This window comes from Populus trichocarpa, chromosome 2 (assembly GCF_000002775.5).
Source record: "Populus trichocarpa isolate Nisqually-1 chromosome 2, P.trichocarpa_v4.1, whole genome shotgun sequence".
Taxonomy (NCBI): domain Eukaryota; kingdom Viridiplantae; phylum Streptophyta; class Magnoliopsida; order Malpighiales; family Salicaceae; genus Populus; species Populus trichocarpa.
The window spans coordinates 9,050,672-9,069,044 of NC_037286.2; the positions used below are offsets into that span (position 1 = coordinate 9,050,672).

Genomic DNA, 18,373 nt, shown 5'->3' on the forward strand with positions numbered 1-18,373 from the left:
TTTGTAGCCCAAGAGATTGCTCTCCAACCCAAACACTCGCTCCAATTCATTGCCTCAACCAGCTCCACATGAATTTTCAACGACTAGCTCATACCACAATGCAGTATTACAACCTTCATGAAGTCAATACAACGTTGCAATCTCTTGTGCTTACTTGCACCTCTCTTGTTAATTGCTATTTTATGTGAACTTGTCTCCTTAATGAGCACCAACATTCCTCACCAATCACTTGCGAGTGCCAACCATCACCACCATTGGCATAATAAGACACAACACCAATAACTCATTTTACATATGAGAAAAAATAATTATTTTCTATTATTACCCTCTACAAGTATACACTCTCTATGGTAAGCTCATGTGACCAAGGTATATATATACCTTAGGTCATTAGATAAACACAAAAGGTCATATAACACAAGTTTATAATATTATGAGTTTATAATATTCATTTTTTTAAACTCTCGATCTCTTCATTATACTCTCCTTCCCTCATTTAGTTAACTGACTTAAGCATCTCTCGATATCTTTGTCATACTCTCCTTCTCTTATTTAATTAACTGACTTAAGTATTGAAAAGCTATTTTTACACAAGAATAAGGAACGATCGATTTGAATACCTTAACTTAAGACGAAACCATGAAAAAGCCCAAATCAATCTAAAGTTTTTACAACTTCATCACTTACGCAATATTATTTTGTCTTTGATTACCGTTAAGATCTTAGAGAGCCTCACGTCTCTCTCTTAATCTGGTCTTTATGTATACTTGTATATTTTATTTGGCTAGCTTTTGCATGTCAAACTAATCAATCCTTCCATCTGTTTTAGAAGGATCATTCTCATGAAGTAGGTTGTTACATAAATTTACACGTGCAATTTGGAGTTCAAGCTTGTTCGCTTTTGGATCCGAACCTAGTTTTATTCCATGTAAATGCATCAACACCAACATGTTAATTTGATACAATATATAATGGATCATATAAGATGAAATAGATTGTGTAATATAATGATTCATTAATTACATCCATATATTTAATTTTTTTAATTTTTTAATTGTAATGGAATGGATAATTACAAATGAAATGACTAATCATATTACGAGTGATAATGAGTTTTATTTACAAAAGAAAAAAAAAAGCTATATAATGAACTATTACTTCATTAAAAGTAAATTATATATGAACTTGATTGCCAGAAAAAAAAAATACTATTATGAATACTAAAATTGTATATATTTTTTTCATGAAAAAACACAAGGAAAAATTCAGAATCAATAAAGATCTCTATAATGTTTGTTTTTTTAAAATAAAAGGATTAGATGAAAACTTATGAAAAACTACATTGCATTATAGCAATTTATGCTTTGGTAATTTTCTTTATATATTAATTTATTAATAAATAATCATATTACATAATTAATTATATTACATCATAATATATATCAAATGATTATCAAAGTTGTTAAACTAAACTCAGTTCAAGATTTGGATAACGGGTTGGATGGGTTGACTCAAATACTTCTAAAATGAAATTATTTTAATTTTAAAAAATAAAATAAAACAATATCATATAATGACAAGTACTAAAGTATTACGCTAATGTTATGATATTATGTAATATATTGCATCCTTCTTATTATACACAATATAAATATTAAAAGAAATTATTATAATTAATTAAGCCTTTTATTATTCACAAAATTTGTTAGTATCAGAGCCCTCCTTGTGTTATTTCTCTTAATGGGTCCTAGAAATAATCAAACCATGGCCTCCACAAATCAGTCTAATATGCTAATTATTGCTCCTTCTCCATTTTCTACTGCACCGATGACTAATTTATAGTTAATTGAACAAACCGAACCCTCACCGAACCAAGCCTAATCTAACTCTCTCCTAGCCAAACCCAACCGAGGGTAAGAAAGAAAGGAGGAGGGGGAAAAATTCAAGTCTAACCGAACCTAATCCTTTCTTTAGTCAAACTCAAACTAAGATGGGAAAGAAATGAGGAGGGGAGAAAATTCAAGCCCAGCCGAACCTTCTCCAATCCTGGCCTAATAGAACCTCGTACCTTGTAAAAGAGCCCGAATTTGTTCGAAGTTTTTCACGATTTCATTAGCAACCACACATGTTTAATTGCAAATTTGCAATCAAATATTTTGTTTTGTTTTTTCTGATCCCAACCGAGCTTGCAACCACACGTACGATTACGACCCAAGATTCATTTTTGCAACAAATTTGTGGCTGCAGAAGTACTAAGGTCACGGATTTAGATATGGACGCAAAAAAAAATTACAGCCCGATCACACGATCTCTCCTTCTCTCTCACAATCTCCAGCCACCATACCCACCTCAAGCAGCCACTTCTCCTCAAATGTTATTGCCTCCATCACGCGCTTGAGGTGAATATTTCTCTTTCTCCATCCAGATCTCCCATGTCCCTTGGGTTTTGTCTAACAATATCGTGATGGTTTTTTAATGTTGTTCTTGTTGCTTTCCTCTGTTGACTCCTTTTCCTTGAGTTTATTGTTAGCTTTTTCTGTCTTGCTTCAGCCAGTTGTGTTGGGAGATTGCTTTTCTGGTTCAGTTTGCTAGTCGGGTTTGCTTGCTCTAATTTTTCCACGTTGAGTTCATCACTTTTTTTCCTAATCTAATGGTTGTGCTAGATTATGTATTTATTTGCTCTCTTTTAAAAAAAAGATTTTTAGCTGTCTATTTTGGAGCTGGCAAGGGTTTTTTTTTTTTTTAAAAACAATAGGTTTGGCTCTAAATTAATCTCATGTCTTGTTGAGAGTTTCTAGTCAGTTTTGGGGTCTAGTTAGCCATCTATTCAATCCCTTATTTATTTTTTCCTTGGTTTCTATTCTTTAATATATTTTATATTCAATTCAAATCAAGAAAGAAATAAAAAAACAAACAAATTAACGATTCCAATATAAGCTGTTATTTACTTTGGTTTATTGATTTATTTAATCTAATTTTCATGAAAATCTATTTTTTTATTAATTTTTTTAGTGTTTTTGAATTGTTTAGATATATTGATATTAAAAATAATTTTTTAAAAAAATATTATTTTTATATAATTTTAAACGAAAATACTTTTAAAACAACAGATAACATAATTTTAAAAACCCCTCGTAATATTAATTAATGATGTTAGTTTACGAACTTTATGGAATTTTCATTGGGTAACCGAACTCTTAACTCATATTTTTTAAAAAATCCTATTTGTAAAATTATTTATTTGGATTTGCTATAATAATATTTCTGATTACTAATTGAATTTTAAGTTTTCAATTATTTCACAATATTAACATGTTGCTTTGATGTATGGGAGGGTTGCTTGACAAGCTTTGTAAAATTAAGTCTATAATAATTTTTCTGATTACTATTTGAATTTCAAATTTCAAATTCTTACAATATTAACACGTTGCCTTGATTTATGGCAGGGTTGCTAGCTTGGCAAGCTTTGTACGTAAAAGTACGTGTAAGAGAGGACACTGAATAAATTTAGAGGAAAACATTTAAGATTTATGTACAAGAAGTAGAGCCAATAACATTTGGCTTGTAAATCTTAATCGTGCTATCTATATTTAATTGAAATATTTAAATTTAGAATAAAAATTGGAATTTCAATTTATTTTCAAATTGATAAAAAAAAAATTAAATTATTTACAACCAAGATTCAGTCACAAACGGAAGCACCCCTTTAAAATTATATATATATGCGTGCGTGCGTGCGTTTTCATTTAATTAAGTGATTTTTCAATAAAAATGACTTGATACATGCAAAAATCTAAATTATATATAAAAGAATCCTATATAAGACTAATGAAACTTAGTCTAAACTAGTTATGGCTTGTGCTATGTTATGGATTTGTATTTTTTTTAAAATAAAAAACAATGTCTTATGTGCTGCTAATGCATTTTAAAAAAATTTAAAAAAATAATAACTCAGGTTATAGCCCTGATTAAATTTAATAAGCTGGTTTTATTTTAATTAAATGTTAAAAAAATGGACAATAATAATAAAATAGCAAAAGAATTCTTAAAATAAAGATCATGATAACTTAAAAATAAAACTTTTAGAAGCATTAAATTGAATAAAAAAAAGATAAAAAACCCAATCTGAGATAGCATGATTGATATGTAACCTGGGTAATATGGGGCGAGTCAACCCAGGTTATCTGACAAAACATTATACCTAGATCATAAGATCAGAATAACACTATATAAAAAATCAAAGAAAACTACAAGGAGAATTTTTATATATATATAAAAAAAAACAATGTTGAATGAGGAAATAAAAAAAATAAGTAAAAGAATATATATCAACATGTTAATTATACTAGAAGCATCATACATGGAAATACAATGAAGCCCAATCCCCAGCAAATCAAACGCTAAAATATAAAATTTAGGGGGAAGTTTAATTAAACAAAAATATCTAAAATAAAAGATGATAATTAAAAGAATGAGGGTGAAAATCAAACTAAAAAATAAATTAGAGGGCAACTAAAAATTTATAATTGAATGGTTAAACTGAAAACAAAAATAACTTTAACAAAAAGAAAAAAAATAAAAGAATGAGGATCAAATTGAAAAAAAAATAAAACATAAACTTTGATTGACGGATGAAATTGAAAATCGATAAAACTTTTATAAAAGGGTTAAAGAGAAAAATCAAAAATAAAAAAAATAAGGACCGGATTGAAAAAATAATATATGACAAATTAGAATTGAACCATTAAATAAAAAACAAACAAAACTTTTACAAAAAGACTAAGGATAAAAATTAGAAATAAAAAGAATAAAATCGAAGTTAAAATATCAACAACAAGCAGGATTACCTTGTAATTATGGGGGGTGAAGAAAAAGAAGAAGAAAATCAATCAGTGACAAACGGTCCACCCGTCACCAACACGCGCCTCATCAAGAGAAAGAGAATGTAACAAAGCTTGTAACAATACGACATAAGGGCAGTGGTGACCACTAAGAGGCACCACACACACTATTCAAAATATACGGGCGCTTCTTGTGCTCTGGCACGTGCAATGCATGCATCGACAACTTTTTATATTTTAATATTATTTAATATTGATTAAATAGTAAGTTAAAAAAACAACTTGAAAAGACAATAATGACCCTAGACTGGAGGTAATTTTTTTTTACTTTAAGGGCATTTAAGTAATTTAAATGTGTATTCAAAAGTGAAAAACTAAAATTGCCCCTAGACGCCATGCAATTTTTTTTTGTTGCTTTCAAGGGTATTTTAGTAGTTTTAGTGTTCATAAAAAAAACTATCATGTCTCTGTTAGCCAGCCTAAATGTTATTTGATTGAGAGGCACGCATGACGTCATGGGTCGGACCAAACTTTTTCTCAACATGAAAAAACAAAGCTCAAGAGATAGTTGTGTTTTTAAAGAAGTAAAAGAATTCGATAACCAGGTTAAACCTTGTTTAATTTGATAATATAATAAAAAATTAGACAACAACAACAAATAAAATTTTCTTTAAAAAATTGTTTCGTTCAAAACTGGGTTAACACGCGAAACTCGTAACCTATCACATGAGATTGTCATTTGTAAGAAAGGACATGGAAAAAAAAATTCCAAACCAACCCGGTTAAATCTTTCTAACTCGTGACCCAAGAGGCTAACAAAGTTTTAATCAATAAAATAACGAGGGATGAAACAAAAAAAAAAATTAGTGAAAAATAATTAAAAACAAAACAAATAAATATCAAAAAGAATAATAACTAAAATATTGAGGAATGCAATTGAAAAGATAATTCAATTAAAAGAATAATTAGAAATAAAATATCAATATTAAAAGAACGTGGACAAAATCTTAAAGGTGAAAAAACCAAATGATGATTAAATTGAAAAAAAAATTCAATTCCATTGATAATCTAAAACAAAATAAATAATAGTAAAAAAAAAATAGATCAAATATAAAAGAAAAATAAATTGAATGATTGTTTTAAAAATACATAGAAGAAGGATTTGAGATCGAGAAAGAAAGAGAAAAGAATGAAAAAAAATTATCATTAGTGCAAAGTGCAAACCCCTATATTTTTTTGCCACACCAGTAGTCCAAGAATGAAGGCGACATTGTGAGAATTAAAATGCCATCATGAAGGCCAGAGTATTGCCGCCGGATGACATCTCATACAACCAAGAGAAAAAAATAAAAAATAAAAGCCAGGGCAAAGACAATTTCAATGCAAGGGAAATTTGGTGATTTAGATGCACACGTGAAAAGAAAAAACTGAAAGTATCCCCTTCCTATCAGTCCATTATTTTTGGCATATTGGTCATTTTACAGTGGAAATTAAAAAAAATAATAATAAAGGCACAATTGTTATTTTAGTGCTATAATCTATATATAATGAGTCAATAAAGGAATAAATATTATTTTACTGTTCTAATATGTAGCGAGTCTGTATATAGTCATAAATCCACGGCAAAGCGGGGAGCCCTTGTAGTTTCTTTTATTACTTTTTTTAATTAAATTAATACTGACGACGAGTCTTCCTGCCATTGTTTTGGCTATCTTTAGCTACTGAAAAATCGAAAGCCACCAGTTTTGGCCCCCGAAACTAATTTACCTCACACCAACTTTTTTGGCTGTTTGTTTATTCTAGGCTGCAGGTTTTAAAGGGTTTACAATACAAGCATTTCTCCATGAAACCGTCTGAGAGCGTCGAGTCCGTACAAGAACTGAAACTGAAATGGTGCGTGCCATTGAATCAAGAAGATCTGCATACAAGCGTGAATCCTCCTTTCAAAATGTCTTTTTTGCTGTCATTTTAGAGAGAGCTTTTTGTTTGCATGTTGTTTCGATAGAGAGAGAAAGTGGAGGGAAGCTTGAGAGAAAACCAGAGGACACGAGGTCTGCGTGTGCATTTATTTTTTTAGTTTACTTTGAGGGAGAAGGTGAGGGTGTGGTTTTTAGGGCAGGATAATTGTCATTGGCCGTTGGATGTGTTGACTTGGTGTGTTGGATGATTGAGATTGATTGCGAGATTAATCCGGTAACACGTGAGTTAACTAGGTGTCCCACGAGTTGGATTGATAACTATGAACATATGAAACGGAAACTGAAATTAGTGACGGAGGCAGTTATAAACCAACCAAAACCGCCATATCAATACCTTTAGATCTTTTCCACCAAGAGGGCGGATTAATTCGAACCATTATAATAAAAAAGAATATTTAATTTGATCACTTTGGTGTATACAAAGTTCAGTTCTAAACAAATATTATAAACCAGTTCATTGCCAGTGCAATCAATTTTTTTAAAATGTAAAAGAAAAAGTGAAGGGAAATTTTTGTTTGATAGTTTTATATCAAATCATATGAAGCCGATTTGACATGAATCACCGATTTCAGGAGTCAAGAGACAATTTTAATTATTAATAAAATATAATTTAAATTTTTATAAAACTTCAAGATCATAATTTTTTTTAAAAAAATATTGAGATGATATCAGATTAGATGGAGCTCGGTCACCTCACAACCTGAGTCATAGACTCCACTTAGTTAGTTTTTTTTTAAAAAATATTTTTTATTTAACTAACAGTTGAATAAAATAGATAATACCATGATTATCTTTCCCACACTAATTTGATATCAAGATATTTTATTTATATATAACAATAGAGTAAAAAAGAAGAAGAAATTAAGCAATAATTAGACGTGATCTCAACTCAAAATCATTTTTGTGAAACACTTTCAATTACAACGTCAAACACATGTTAAACATGTTACCAAATAACAAGCTGAAGAATCTCTACAAATGCTAAAAGTTTTACGGTTGCTGAGCAGGATGTCATGTCTGTGTGCACACAACCAGATTTTCGTTTCGCCGCAATAATTCATTGTTTTATCGTGGCCACCAGCGAGATGCATTCATGAATAATACTGTTCTCATTTGATACCCCATGAAGATCTGGTGATCAGCTAAAACAAAACGAAACCACTCTTCAAAATTAAAGAACTCAAGAGATTCAAAAGATCTTCTCGCCGTGAATATGGTAAATTAACACTAAACTACACATCTGGTTAGTATCATTTTTTTTAATATATAAAAAATTAAAAGTATAAATAATATTTTAATAGTATTATTTAAACCTAACCAAGTAAATTAATTTTTAAACCTATAGTCAACTCTTTACCAAACCCAGAATACAACTTTCATATCTACAACTCAATTCATCATATTATTACATGGATGAATCCAAGCCGGAATAGGAATTAACCATAAAGGAAAATAACTATTAAATCGATCACAGTAACACCAGTTACAATACCTATTATCCAAAGAGAAATCTTTTCAATATTATAGGTTATTTATCCCACTTTCCTTCGTATTTAATGAAGCAGTTCCGCTAGATACATGAACAATCATAAATAATTACGTGATTATATCATTTCGACGAGATAAAAAAATTTATTCTCTTATTTATTATTTTATTACTCTTTTTTTAAATTTTTAATTAAAAAATAAAACAACAAGTAAGAAAATGATTAATAACCCCCAGTTATCGATGTAAGATAGAAGCTTGTAAAATGGTGGCACATGTAGGAGCTATCTGGATACTTAACAGATTTTGCTAGAGACATGAACAGTAATAATTATGTGATGATATATGAGATAAAAGAATGTATGCTCTTATTTATTATTTTAATATTTTTTTAATTAAATATTAATTAAAAAAATAATTAGAAAATAAAACACTAAGTACAAAAATAATTAATAACCCCCAGTTCTCAATGTAAGAAGTGGATGAAAGGGTCTAGAAGCTTGTAAGGTGGTACGTATATAGTAGTTATTTGGATGCTTAACAGATTTTTTTTCATGTGCCTTTTCTTTCATCTATATTTGTTTTCGTGGTGGTATTGTGATTTTAAAAAGAATTGTTTTTTTTTTAATTTAATTTATTTTTTAATTTTTTAAATTATATGTTGATATTAAAAATAAATTTTAAAAAATTTAAAAAATATTATTTCAATGCAATTTTTTATTTTAAAAGCTGCTATTGTCCCAATGTTAAACAGTATATTCGTATAAGAAACCCAAATTCCTGAGATAGCAATACGTGTCAAAAGTTTAACAGAAACCCAACTGAAATATTTGAATCGCGTGTCCTGCGGGTTACGAAGTGTACGTATAACAAGATGACTAGCTGTTGCATTTTATTTACGAAGGTAAGGGTTGAAGTAATTAATACAACAAGGGTATATATATATAGACAAAAATACCATCAAAATATGGAGAACTTGCAAACGCCTGTATATGACATAATCTCTAAGCAAACTGAGTGGAAGCATCGCATGTTCTTATTATTCTAAGAAAAAATAAAATTCTCATTCAATTGTACAATTGTCGTTGAACGACACCATCCACTTGCAGATACTCAACACCCTTAATTGTTTACCTCAAGTTAGGAGAGAGTTAAAATCTCCCCCCTACACCTCCATCACATGGGCAGATTGTCTACCAAACTATGAAGACTCTCCGCGCAATTAGCCTCCTAATTACTACTAATTGACTGTTAGTGTAGATGGTTGTTTGATTCCACAACAGATCAAGCAAAGTATGCATGAACGTGGGCGAGGAAACGAGAGAGAAAAGTCTCTGTATGGCCGCCGGCTGCTATGAAGAGGCAGGTGGGTACAAGACCGCGTTTGTTTGGAAAAGTGAAGGGCTCTTTGGATTTGACTTGGAAGCAGTCCCAGTCTTCACTTCACTCACTCCATCAAACAGGGCCCACAACAAGAGTTGCATCATAAGCTCGCAACTGGGTGTCCTTGTACTATTCTCTTGCTTTGACCGACTCTGGTCAGGTCAGTCACTCTTGGCCACCAAGAAACTCAAAATTGGCCACCAAGAAAAGGTGCCCTTCCCTAATAACACTAAACGTGCTCCACTCCGTTTATGTTTTGGATTCCTAACCCTTCAAATATTTTATTACGAGTTTCACATCCTCTTACTTTCCAACCACCTGTCACGCAACTTCCTTCTCCAGTTTTCCCTCCCCCTTATATAACTAACCAACATCATCCCTCACTCTCACTCATCAAGTTCACACAATTCACTCCTTTCCTCTCACAAAACAACAGCTGCTCTCTCTTTCTCTTAAGTTAGCAATTCACCCTCCTTCTCTCCCGAGATTCAGATCAAATAAAGCAGGTCCGATGGCACTAGAAGCCTTAAACTCTCCAACTACTGCAACCCCATCGTTTCAGTTTGAGGAGTCAAGCACCCACTGCGTGGTTGAGCCATGGGCAAAGCGCAAGCGCTCTAAGCGTCCACGTCTTGACCACCAACCAACCGAAGAAGAGTATCTCGCTCTCTGTCTTGTCATGCTAGCTCGCGGTTCTACAAATCTCCCAATCCCCGCCTTAGACGGCCACCACAAAAAATCCCTCGCCCCGCCAACTGCATCCACGTCATCGGAGCAAAAAATAAGTTACAAGTGTTCCGTATGCAACAAGGAGTTTCCTTCATACCAAGCCCTAGGCGGGCACAAGGCAAGTCACAGAAAACTCGCTGGGGGCGGCGAAGACCAAACTACTTCCTGTACAACTACTTCTGCCACGACAACACCCGTGTCTAACGGAAGTGGCAGGGTTCATGAGTGCTCAATCTGCCACAGAACTTTTCCCACCGGACAAGCCCTGGGTGGTCACAAGAGGTGTCACTACGAAGGCATCATAGGAGGCGCCGAAAAGAGTGGTGTGACTTCAACTTCTGAAGGAGCTGGATCTACAAACACTCGCACTCATAGCCACAATCACAGTCACCATGACTTTGACCTTAATGTTCCAGCCTTGCCAGAGTTCTCTTCAGATTTCTTTGTATCCGGTGATGATGAAGTTATGAGCCCTCTACCGGCAGCAAAAAGGATTCGTATTTTGATGGCACCCAGAATTGAAGTTTCTCAAGCTCAGTAGAAAAATCGAACTTCTGTTAGGTTGTACTGCTAGGAATTTCCATTTAGGGATTTAATTATTTCAGTTGTTTTGATTGATTAATTTTTTGTTTTTTGTGTGTAGCAGTTGAATATTTCAGTTGCTTCCATGGAATGAATTCATTTAATTATAATTTTCTTAGCTAAATTTGTTGGATCAGTTAAATTAAATTTGTTTTTCAAGTTTCCATGTATTGGGTTATTACTCTTTTATCTATTCGATCTCCAAACGCACGATCGAATCCTTTTAAGTTTTTACCTTTTGGGCATTGTGCTTGGACCTTTGTTTGTGCGATGACCTAACCTCCTCATGATGAGCTGCACAACCCCGCTTGAGCGGCGGGGCAAGTGGTTGTGGTAAGTTTGTTGGAAATCCAGTTTGAGGCCACCTAGCGCAGCATGAGTCACGAAGCAGCGAAAAAAGTAAGACAAAAAGCAGAGAGTGACGGTTGGAACACATTGGCATTCTAGTTACAAATGCAATCCATGAGCTTCACGCGCATGTTGTAATTATTATATTATATATATTGTTTTGATCTGTGCATTTGGCATGTTTTCATAATGCAAGTGATTAGGATGCCAAGTGGCATCTACTTCAGCAATTGTCCTTCGAAGGAGAGTTGCCATTATATAGAAGTAATATAATGTTTACTGCCGGTCACCTTACCTTGTCCAAGTTTTCATCGTCGTCCACCACTGTCCCTTGATGATCGTGTTCTCACCTGAAAGTTCGTCGAGAGGGAAGGGCGGGGCATCAGGGCATGTACGTGACCTAATTAACCTTCCATATAAAACAACCGGACGCGTTTTGAGATCAAATCAAGCACAACTCGATACACAGGTGACATGCTAACAACACCACATCATTATTAGTGCTGATCTGGCGTATCTAACCATATCTTTACAGACATGACTTGTGATGAGAATGAGTCTTATAATATACAGAAAATTAATGCAAACTACATATGAATAATTGGTTGCCATTTGGTGTGGTGCCAGACGAAATTAAGAACAAGTAGGGCAGTATTAATCGGTTCAAAGTCACCAATTATTTTAGGTCAAGTATAATGTTGTACAGTATGTAAACACGATCCGAAGAATATGAAATTATCGAACGTCGAATAGCAAGATTCTGCTAGAGAATGTGAAAGCGTTTCCGAGCGGTCGACCAATGGACGGTTCCCATCCAATTGAAGGTTGCTCGAGGATCTGACCAAGCCAGATCAAGTTGCTTTGGACATGTTTTCCTCATTGCCAATATTAATAGAGTAGTTACAAAATGAAGGAGTGGCATTTGCGTGTGGGACAGACGGTTGATCGAGTAAAACAAGAGACGGAGAAGAAGGAAGGATGCTGAGAAACTTTGTGAGAATCTCAGTCATTTGGCACGAGATTAATTGAACTTCTTAACGGAAGATAGGAAATATGAAGAAGTCAACTGTATGAGACTATTCCACGCCACTAATTAAGAAAGTATGCTTCCAGGGGGGGTTTTATGTATCTCCACCTATCTGTTAATTAATTATGCTGGTCTTCTAGATACAGTGTCTATCGAGTGAGCAAGGCCCGTTTAGCATTGGATTTTTTTAAAAAATAAATTTTAAAAATAATTAAAAAACATAATTAATTTTTAAATAAAAAACTATTTAAAAAGTAATATCTACTATATTATCAAATATGCCCTTAATATACTCCACTTTTAATAGCAACTCCGTGTGATTTCTATTCATTAATCAATAGCTATTGTTTTATAACGTGGTTCAATCATATTTAAAAAAATTATTTTTTTTAACTTTAAATTTTTTAAAAAAGCTGAATAAAAATAAATTTTTAGTTTTTATTTATTGAATTTTTTTTAAATTAATTTTTAAGTATTTTTATATTATTTTAATATGCTAATATAAAAAATAAAATTTTAAGAATATATTATTTTAATATATTTTTTTAATAAAAATACATCTCAATCACAAAGTCACTCTCAGCGTGAGCTATACAATCGTGGTCCACTCCACCTATCTTAAAATTTCAGTTGATCAATGAATTATTAGTCGGTTCGGTTGGCAAAATGAGTTAAGGGGAATAACAGGGATCTCAGAGAATTAAATAATTAATATTAATGAATTAAACTCGCCTTGTCAAATAGCTCTCGTAGCTCAGTTGGTTAGAGCACCCGTTTAGTAAGCGGGAGGTCTTGAGTTCGACTCTCAACGAGAGCAACTTGGTTATTTTCCCAGTATGTCGAACTTCGAGTTTTTGCCGCACAACATAGGGCATAATTTTTTTTTTTGAAAAAAAGAGCGAAAGATGAAGACTGGTTCTCAACATCTTCAATTTAGTTACCAGATATGAAAATATTCATTTTAAGCCAAGTCTTCGTGAGAAAAATATGTACGGATCGAGGGCTGATAAGCTTATTGTAAACAAAAATGTCAACAAAAAATCATGCATCGGAGTAGACAACCAGACGCCTTCATGATGTTATTTGAATTGAATGTCACCGAAGATCATTATTTCATCGGTGAGAGTGTAATTTGAAAAGCAGTTAAAATTCTGAGACCAGATGTTCTGGAGAGTGTTTTGAATTGTGTTTAGCTGCGTTTTAAAAAAATATTTGTTTTAAAAAAAATATTAAATTAATGCTTTTAATATTTTTTAATAATTTTGATATACAAATATTAAAAAAATATTAAATTTTTTAATATATTTTTAAATAAAAAATACTCAACAACATAACACGCTATTCAACTACAAAGTAAATATCTACTCCAAAGCACCATGTTTTGACAAGTTCTTTGCATCAATTGATTGTACTTGTACGATATTGTATGATTTCAAAGATGATGTTCAAGTGTACTTGAGGTATTAGTCTAGTGGTGGAAGAAACTTGTTTTTTTTTTTTGCATCCGGGTTCGAACCTCCCTGTACACGCCTGTCACCCCATGGTGTCTTACATGCTCACTCGGTTTACAGGATATTTAGTGAACCATGAGATTAATCATGTACGTGCAAGCTGGCCGGACATCCATGTAAATTAAAAAAAAAAAAATGGCGTCCAAGTCTAACAGGTGAAGATTAATTTTTTATTTTATTGAAATTGGGGCTTGAAACCCAAAAAAAACTTAAATGAAACACGGTAACATTGTCCCAATGAGGTCAAAATACATAAGGAAATATAACCCCGATGGAGGATGATAAGAAGTAGCAGAGTACGTGGAGGAAGTGTTGCATGGCTCAAGGAGCTGAATACGTGGAAGCAGCTGAGTTCGTGGACTGCTATTGTTTTGGTTTTATCATTGTTTTTATCGCCAAGTTGAATTAGTCAAATAATCAAAGTGGTGGAAGTAGGAATGCTAATCGCAATCCTGGTCTTCAGCTCCACTTTGGGAATCCCTGTTATTTCGAATTATTGTTATTTTGGGTGGCCTATTTAGGTTCACAAACTCTGTATGGAAGAGGGCATTGAATTAATAAAACAATCTTTCCTTTCTCTCCTCTGTTCCTTCCTTATCTCTTGTCCCAAATTCTCTTCTTATCAGTGGTATCAGAGCCAGGTCCCGGAGTTAGCCATGATGGATGAATCCTCGGAATGCCGAACAAAAGGTGGTGGGCCCCCAATCACGATGTAATCCATGGATCAGCTCTATTGGATAGGCGGTGTGCTCCAGATGCTTCATGAACGTGTCCTGATCCCAACACGGTGAAGAGGAGTTGACCTAGAAAGAGCAAAAACTCTCAAGTCAGGTAGTGCTCTCCGGATGCTTCATGGACGTGTTCTGACCCCAACACGGTGAAGTAGAGAATGAAGAATCCTGGTTGGTAGAGAGTGGACAGATGAATGATCGGTTTGAGGGGAGGCTCGGTGGTCCTTTGTTCGAGGGGAGGATTGTTGGGTATACGACCAAAGTCCCACATTGGCTAGAAATGGGGAGGATCATGGGTATATAAGGATGGACAAATATCTCCATTGGTATGAGGCCTTTTGGGTATAGCCCAAGAGCAAATCCATGAGGGCTTAGGCCCAAAGTGGACAATATCATACCAATGTGGAGATAGGTGGTGTCCATAATCCTTACAAGTGGTATCAGAGCGCGGTTCAACCCATGGACACGCGTGGTAAAAATAATGCAGAGTTTCGTGCTAAGATCACTGAAGCTCTTGGACGACACGACGCCAATTTTGATGAATTAAATCAGAATTTTAATCGGGTCAACGACGCTCTTCAAGGAGTCATGGCTGAACTCCAAGCAATGAGAATTGCTCAGACCCATCGTTCCAGTGAGAGGGAAGTAAATCCTTTTGCTGGGGGAAGTTCTTCTCATGACAGGTCATCTTCTTCACACACTTCTACTTTCGACAGAAGTCATTCCAACCTTAAGCTGAACTTTCCAACCTATGCTGGTGAGGGTGAAGACCCAACAGGTTGGATTTTTAAGGCAGAGCAGTACTTTGAATTTCAGAATGTTGATGCTCCGCGACAGGTTCAATTGGCTTCTTTTCACTTAACAAGTGTAGCACTCCAATGGTATCGCTGGTATACCAAGGGCAAAGGGCAGCTACGCTGGCATGAGTTTGTCCAAGCTCTGCTCCATCGTTTTGGACCAACTGATTATGACGATCCATCTGAGGCACTTTCCCGTCTTAAACAAGTCACTACTGTCAATGCGTATCAGGAGGCATTTGAGAAATTATCTCATAAGGTCGATGAGCTCCCAGAGACGTTTTTGGTGGGCTGTTTTATTGCAGGGCTGAAGGATGAAATTCGTTTGGATGTGCGAGTGAAGCAACCAAAAACACTGTCGGAATGCATTAGCGTCGCTCATCTAATTGAGGAACGCAACCAGTTCCAAAGGAGGACGAACAACACATTCAGAACTACGGCAACCTCAGGCCAGGTGAGACAGCAGACTTCCACAATGGGACTACTAGGACCTGCCCCTTCTCAGCGACCACCACAGGTTTCCCATTTCCCTGGTGGACCTGCACGAAGACTTACTGGACAGGAGGCACGAGAACGGCGGGAAAAGGGCTTATGTTTTTACTGTGATGAAAAGTATGTTCAAGGGCATCGTTGCTCCAGACCCCAATTATTCATGATGGTAGATGTGCAGTCGCAGGGGGATGAAGATGAGGTGGACATGGATATTGAGCCTGACGAAGAAGCATTACCCGAAATATCATTCCATGCATTAGTGGGTACATCACACCCACGAACTTTTCGGGTAACAGGGAGGATTGGCCACAAGGAATTAATTGTGCTCATTGATGGGGGGTGCACCCATAATTTTATTGATCAATCGGTGGTCATTAAGTTAGGATTGCATGTGGTTAAGGGGAAGACATTCAAAGTGACAGTAGGGAATAAAGAAGTAATTGAATGTACGGGGAGGTGTTTTGGACTCTCATTATCTCTCCAAGGAATCACGATTCGGGCTGATTTCTTTGTTCTGCCCGTGGCTGCCTGTCAAGTAGTGCTAGGAGTCCAATGGCTAGAAACTTTGGGACCAATCAAGACTGACTACAAGAAGCTTCGGATGTCCTTCAAACAATCAGGCAGAACCCACGTTCTACACGGAATAACAGGTTCAGAGTTGGCGCCGCTGAGTGAGAAGGAATTGTTGCACTTATCTGGTATGGGGTTCTTTGTTCACATGGTTTCGGAGGTGCAGTCCAGCCAAGACACTCCATTACCACCAGACCTGGAGCAAATTCTATCACAATATTCTCACATATTTGATGAACCCACCAACCTGCCACCTACGCGCAGCCACGACCATCGCATTCCTTTACTACCAAATCAACCACCAGTTAACACCCGACCTTACAGGTATCCCCACTATCAAAAGAATGAGATCGAAAAATTGGTCAAAGAATTCCTTCAGTCCGGAATTATTCGCCCAAGCCGGAGTCCGTTTTCATCACCCGTCTTATTGATAAAAAAATCAGATGGGTCTTGGCGCTTTTGCGTCGATTATCGGGCACTTAATGAGATTACGGTCAAAGATAAATTTCCCATACCTGTCATTGATGAGCTTTTGGATGAACTACATGGCGCGAAGTATTTTTCAAAATTAGACTTGCGCTTCGGTTACCACCAGATCAGGGTACATCAGGAGGATATTCAGAAGACGGCGTTCCGCACTCATGATGGTCACTATGAGTTTTTGGTAATGCCGTTTGGGTTGACCAACGCTCCAGCATCCTTTCAGAGTCTCATGAATGATATCTTCAGGCCACATTTGCGAAGATTTATCCTCGTTTTTTTTGACGATATTTTGGTGTATAGCAGGTCTTGGGAGGATCATCTGCTGCATGTTAAACAGGTGCTGGGAATTCTGGCTGACCACCAGCTATTTGTCAAACTCTCCAAATGCCAGTTTGGGGTGCTATCGGTGGGGTATTTGGGCCACCTCATTTCTTCGGAGGGTGTGGCAGTGGACCCAGAGAAAATACACGCCGTTCAGAACTGGCCGGTGCCAACATCTCCTAAAGGTGTCCGTGGCTTCCTGGGTTTGGCTGGTTATTATCGCAAATTTGTAAGCGGATTTGGTGTAATCGCGGCCCCCTTAACAAAACTTCTCACTAAAGATGGGTTTTGTTGGACTGAAGAATGTGAATTGGCTTTTGACAAATTAAAGGAAGCTCTCGTCTCCCCCCCAGTTTTACGACTGCCCAATTTTTCCCAGCCATTCGTTGTTGAATGTGATGCTTGCGGAGACGGGTTAGGGGCAATCTTGTCTCAAGACAACCAACCGATTGCCTACTACAGTGAGGCTTTGAAGGGCAAATCAAAGTTATTATCCACTTACGACAAGGAGATGTTGGCAGTGGTGAAAGCCGTGAGGAAGTGGCGACCTTACCTGTTGGGCAGACCCTTTGTGATTAAGACAGATCACAGAAGCCTCAAATATTTATTAGAGCAACGCCTCACAACGCCGTCTCAAGCTCGGTGGCTGCCAAAAATAATGGGTTTTGATTACACCATTCAATATCGCCAAGGGAAGGAGAACCAAGGTGCTGATGCTCTCTCACGCGTGGCGGCCTTCCAATTTCAGGCCTTGACTGTGCCAATTGCCGATTGGTGGGAAATCTTGCAGCAAGAGGTACTCAATCATCCTTATTATAATTCCTTGCTTACTAATCAACCCTTAAATTGTGTTCAACGAGATGGAGTTTGGATGCAAAATGGACGAATTCTTTTAAGTCCCAATTCCACGCTGTTACCTGCTGTCTTGGCCGATGGACATTCTTCACCATCAGGTGGCCATTTTGGTTATTTAAAGACCCTCACGAGAATCTCAGCCAGTTTTGTGTGGCCTGGTATCCGCACCTCAGTAAAAAGCTTTATCCGAGATTGTGAGGTGTGCCAACGTTGCAAGCATGAGACTCTCCGACCAGCA

At 35.5% G+C, this 18,373-nt stretch overlaps 1 protein-coding gene, 1 long non-coding RNA gene and 1 other non-coding gene across 3 annotated transcripts; all 3 read left to right on the plus strand.

The window, feature by feature from the left end:
* The first annotated feature begins 1,793 nt into the window (after positions 1–1,793).
* LOC112326469 (uncharacterized) lies at positions 1,794–3,636 on the plus strand. Its single transcript, XR_002980038.2, has 2 exons — positions 1,794–2,399; positions 3,447–3,636. It is a non-coding gene; the product is annotated as an uncharacterized LOC112326469 (long non-coding RNA).
* A 6,430-nt stretch (positions 3,637–10,066) lies between these two features.
* On the plus strand, positions 10,067–11,124 carry LOC7472663 (zinc finger protein ZAT10). The gene has a single exon (XM_002301116.4). It carries the CDS (start codon positions 10,201–10,203, stop codon positions 10,957–10,959), a length of 759 nt encoding a protein of 252 aa, XP_002301152.2. The 5' UTR covers positions 10,067–10,200; the 3' UTR covers positions 10,960–11,124.
* A 1,994-nt stretch (positions 11,125–13,118) lies between these two features.
* Positions 13,119–13,192, plus strand: TRNAT-AGU (transfer RNA threonine (anticodon AGU)). Its single transcript has one exon. It is a non-coding gene; the product is annotated as a tRNA-Thr (tRNA).
* Positions 13,193–18,373: the final 5,181 nt, after the last annotated feature.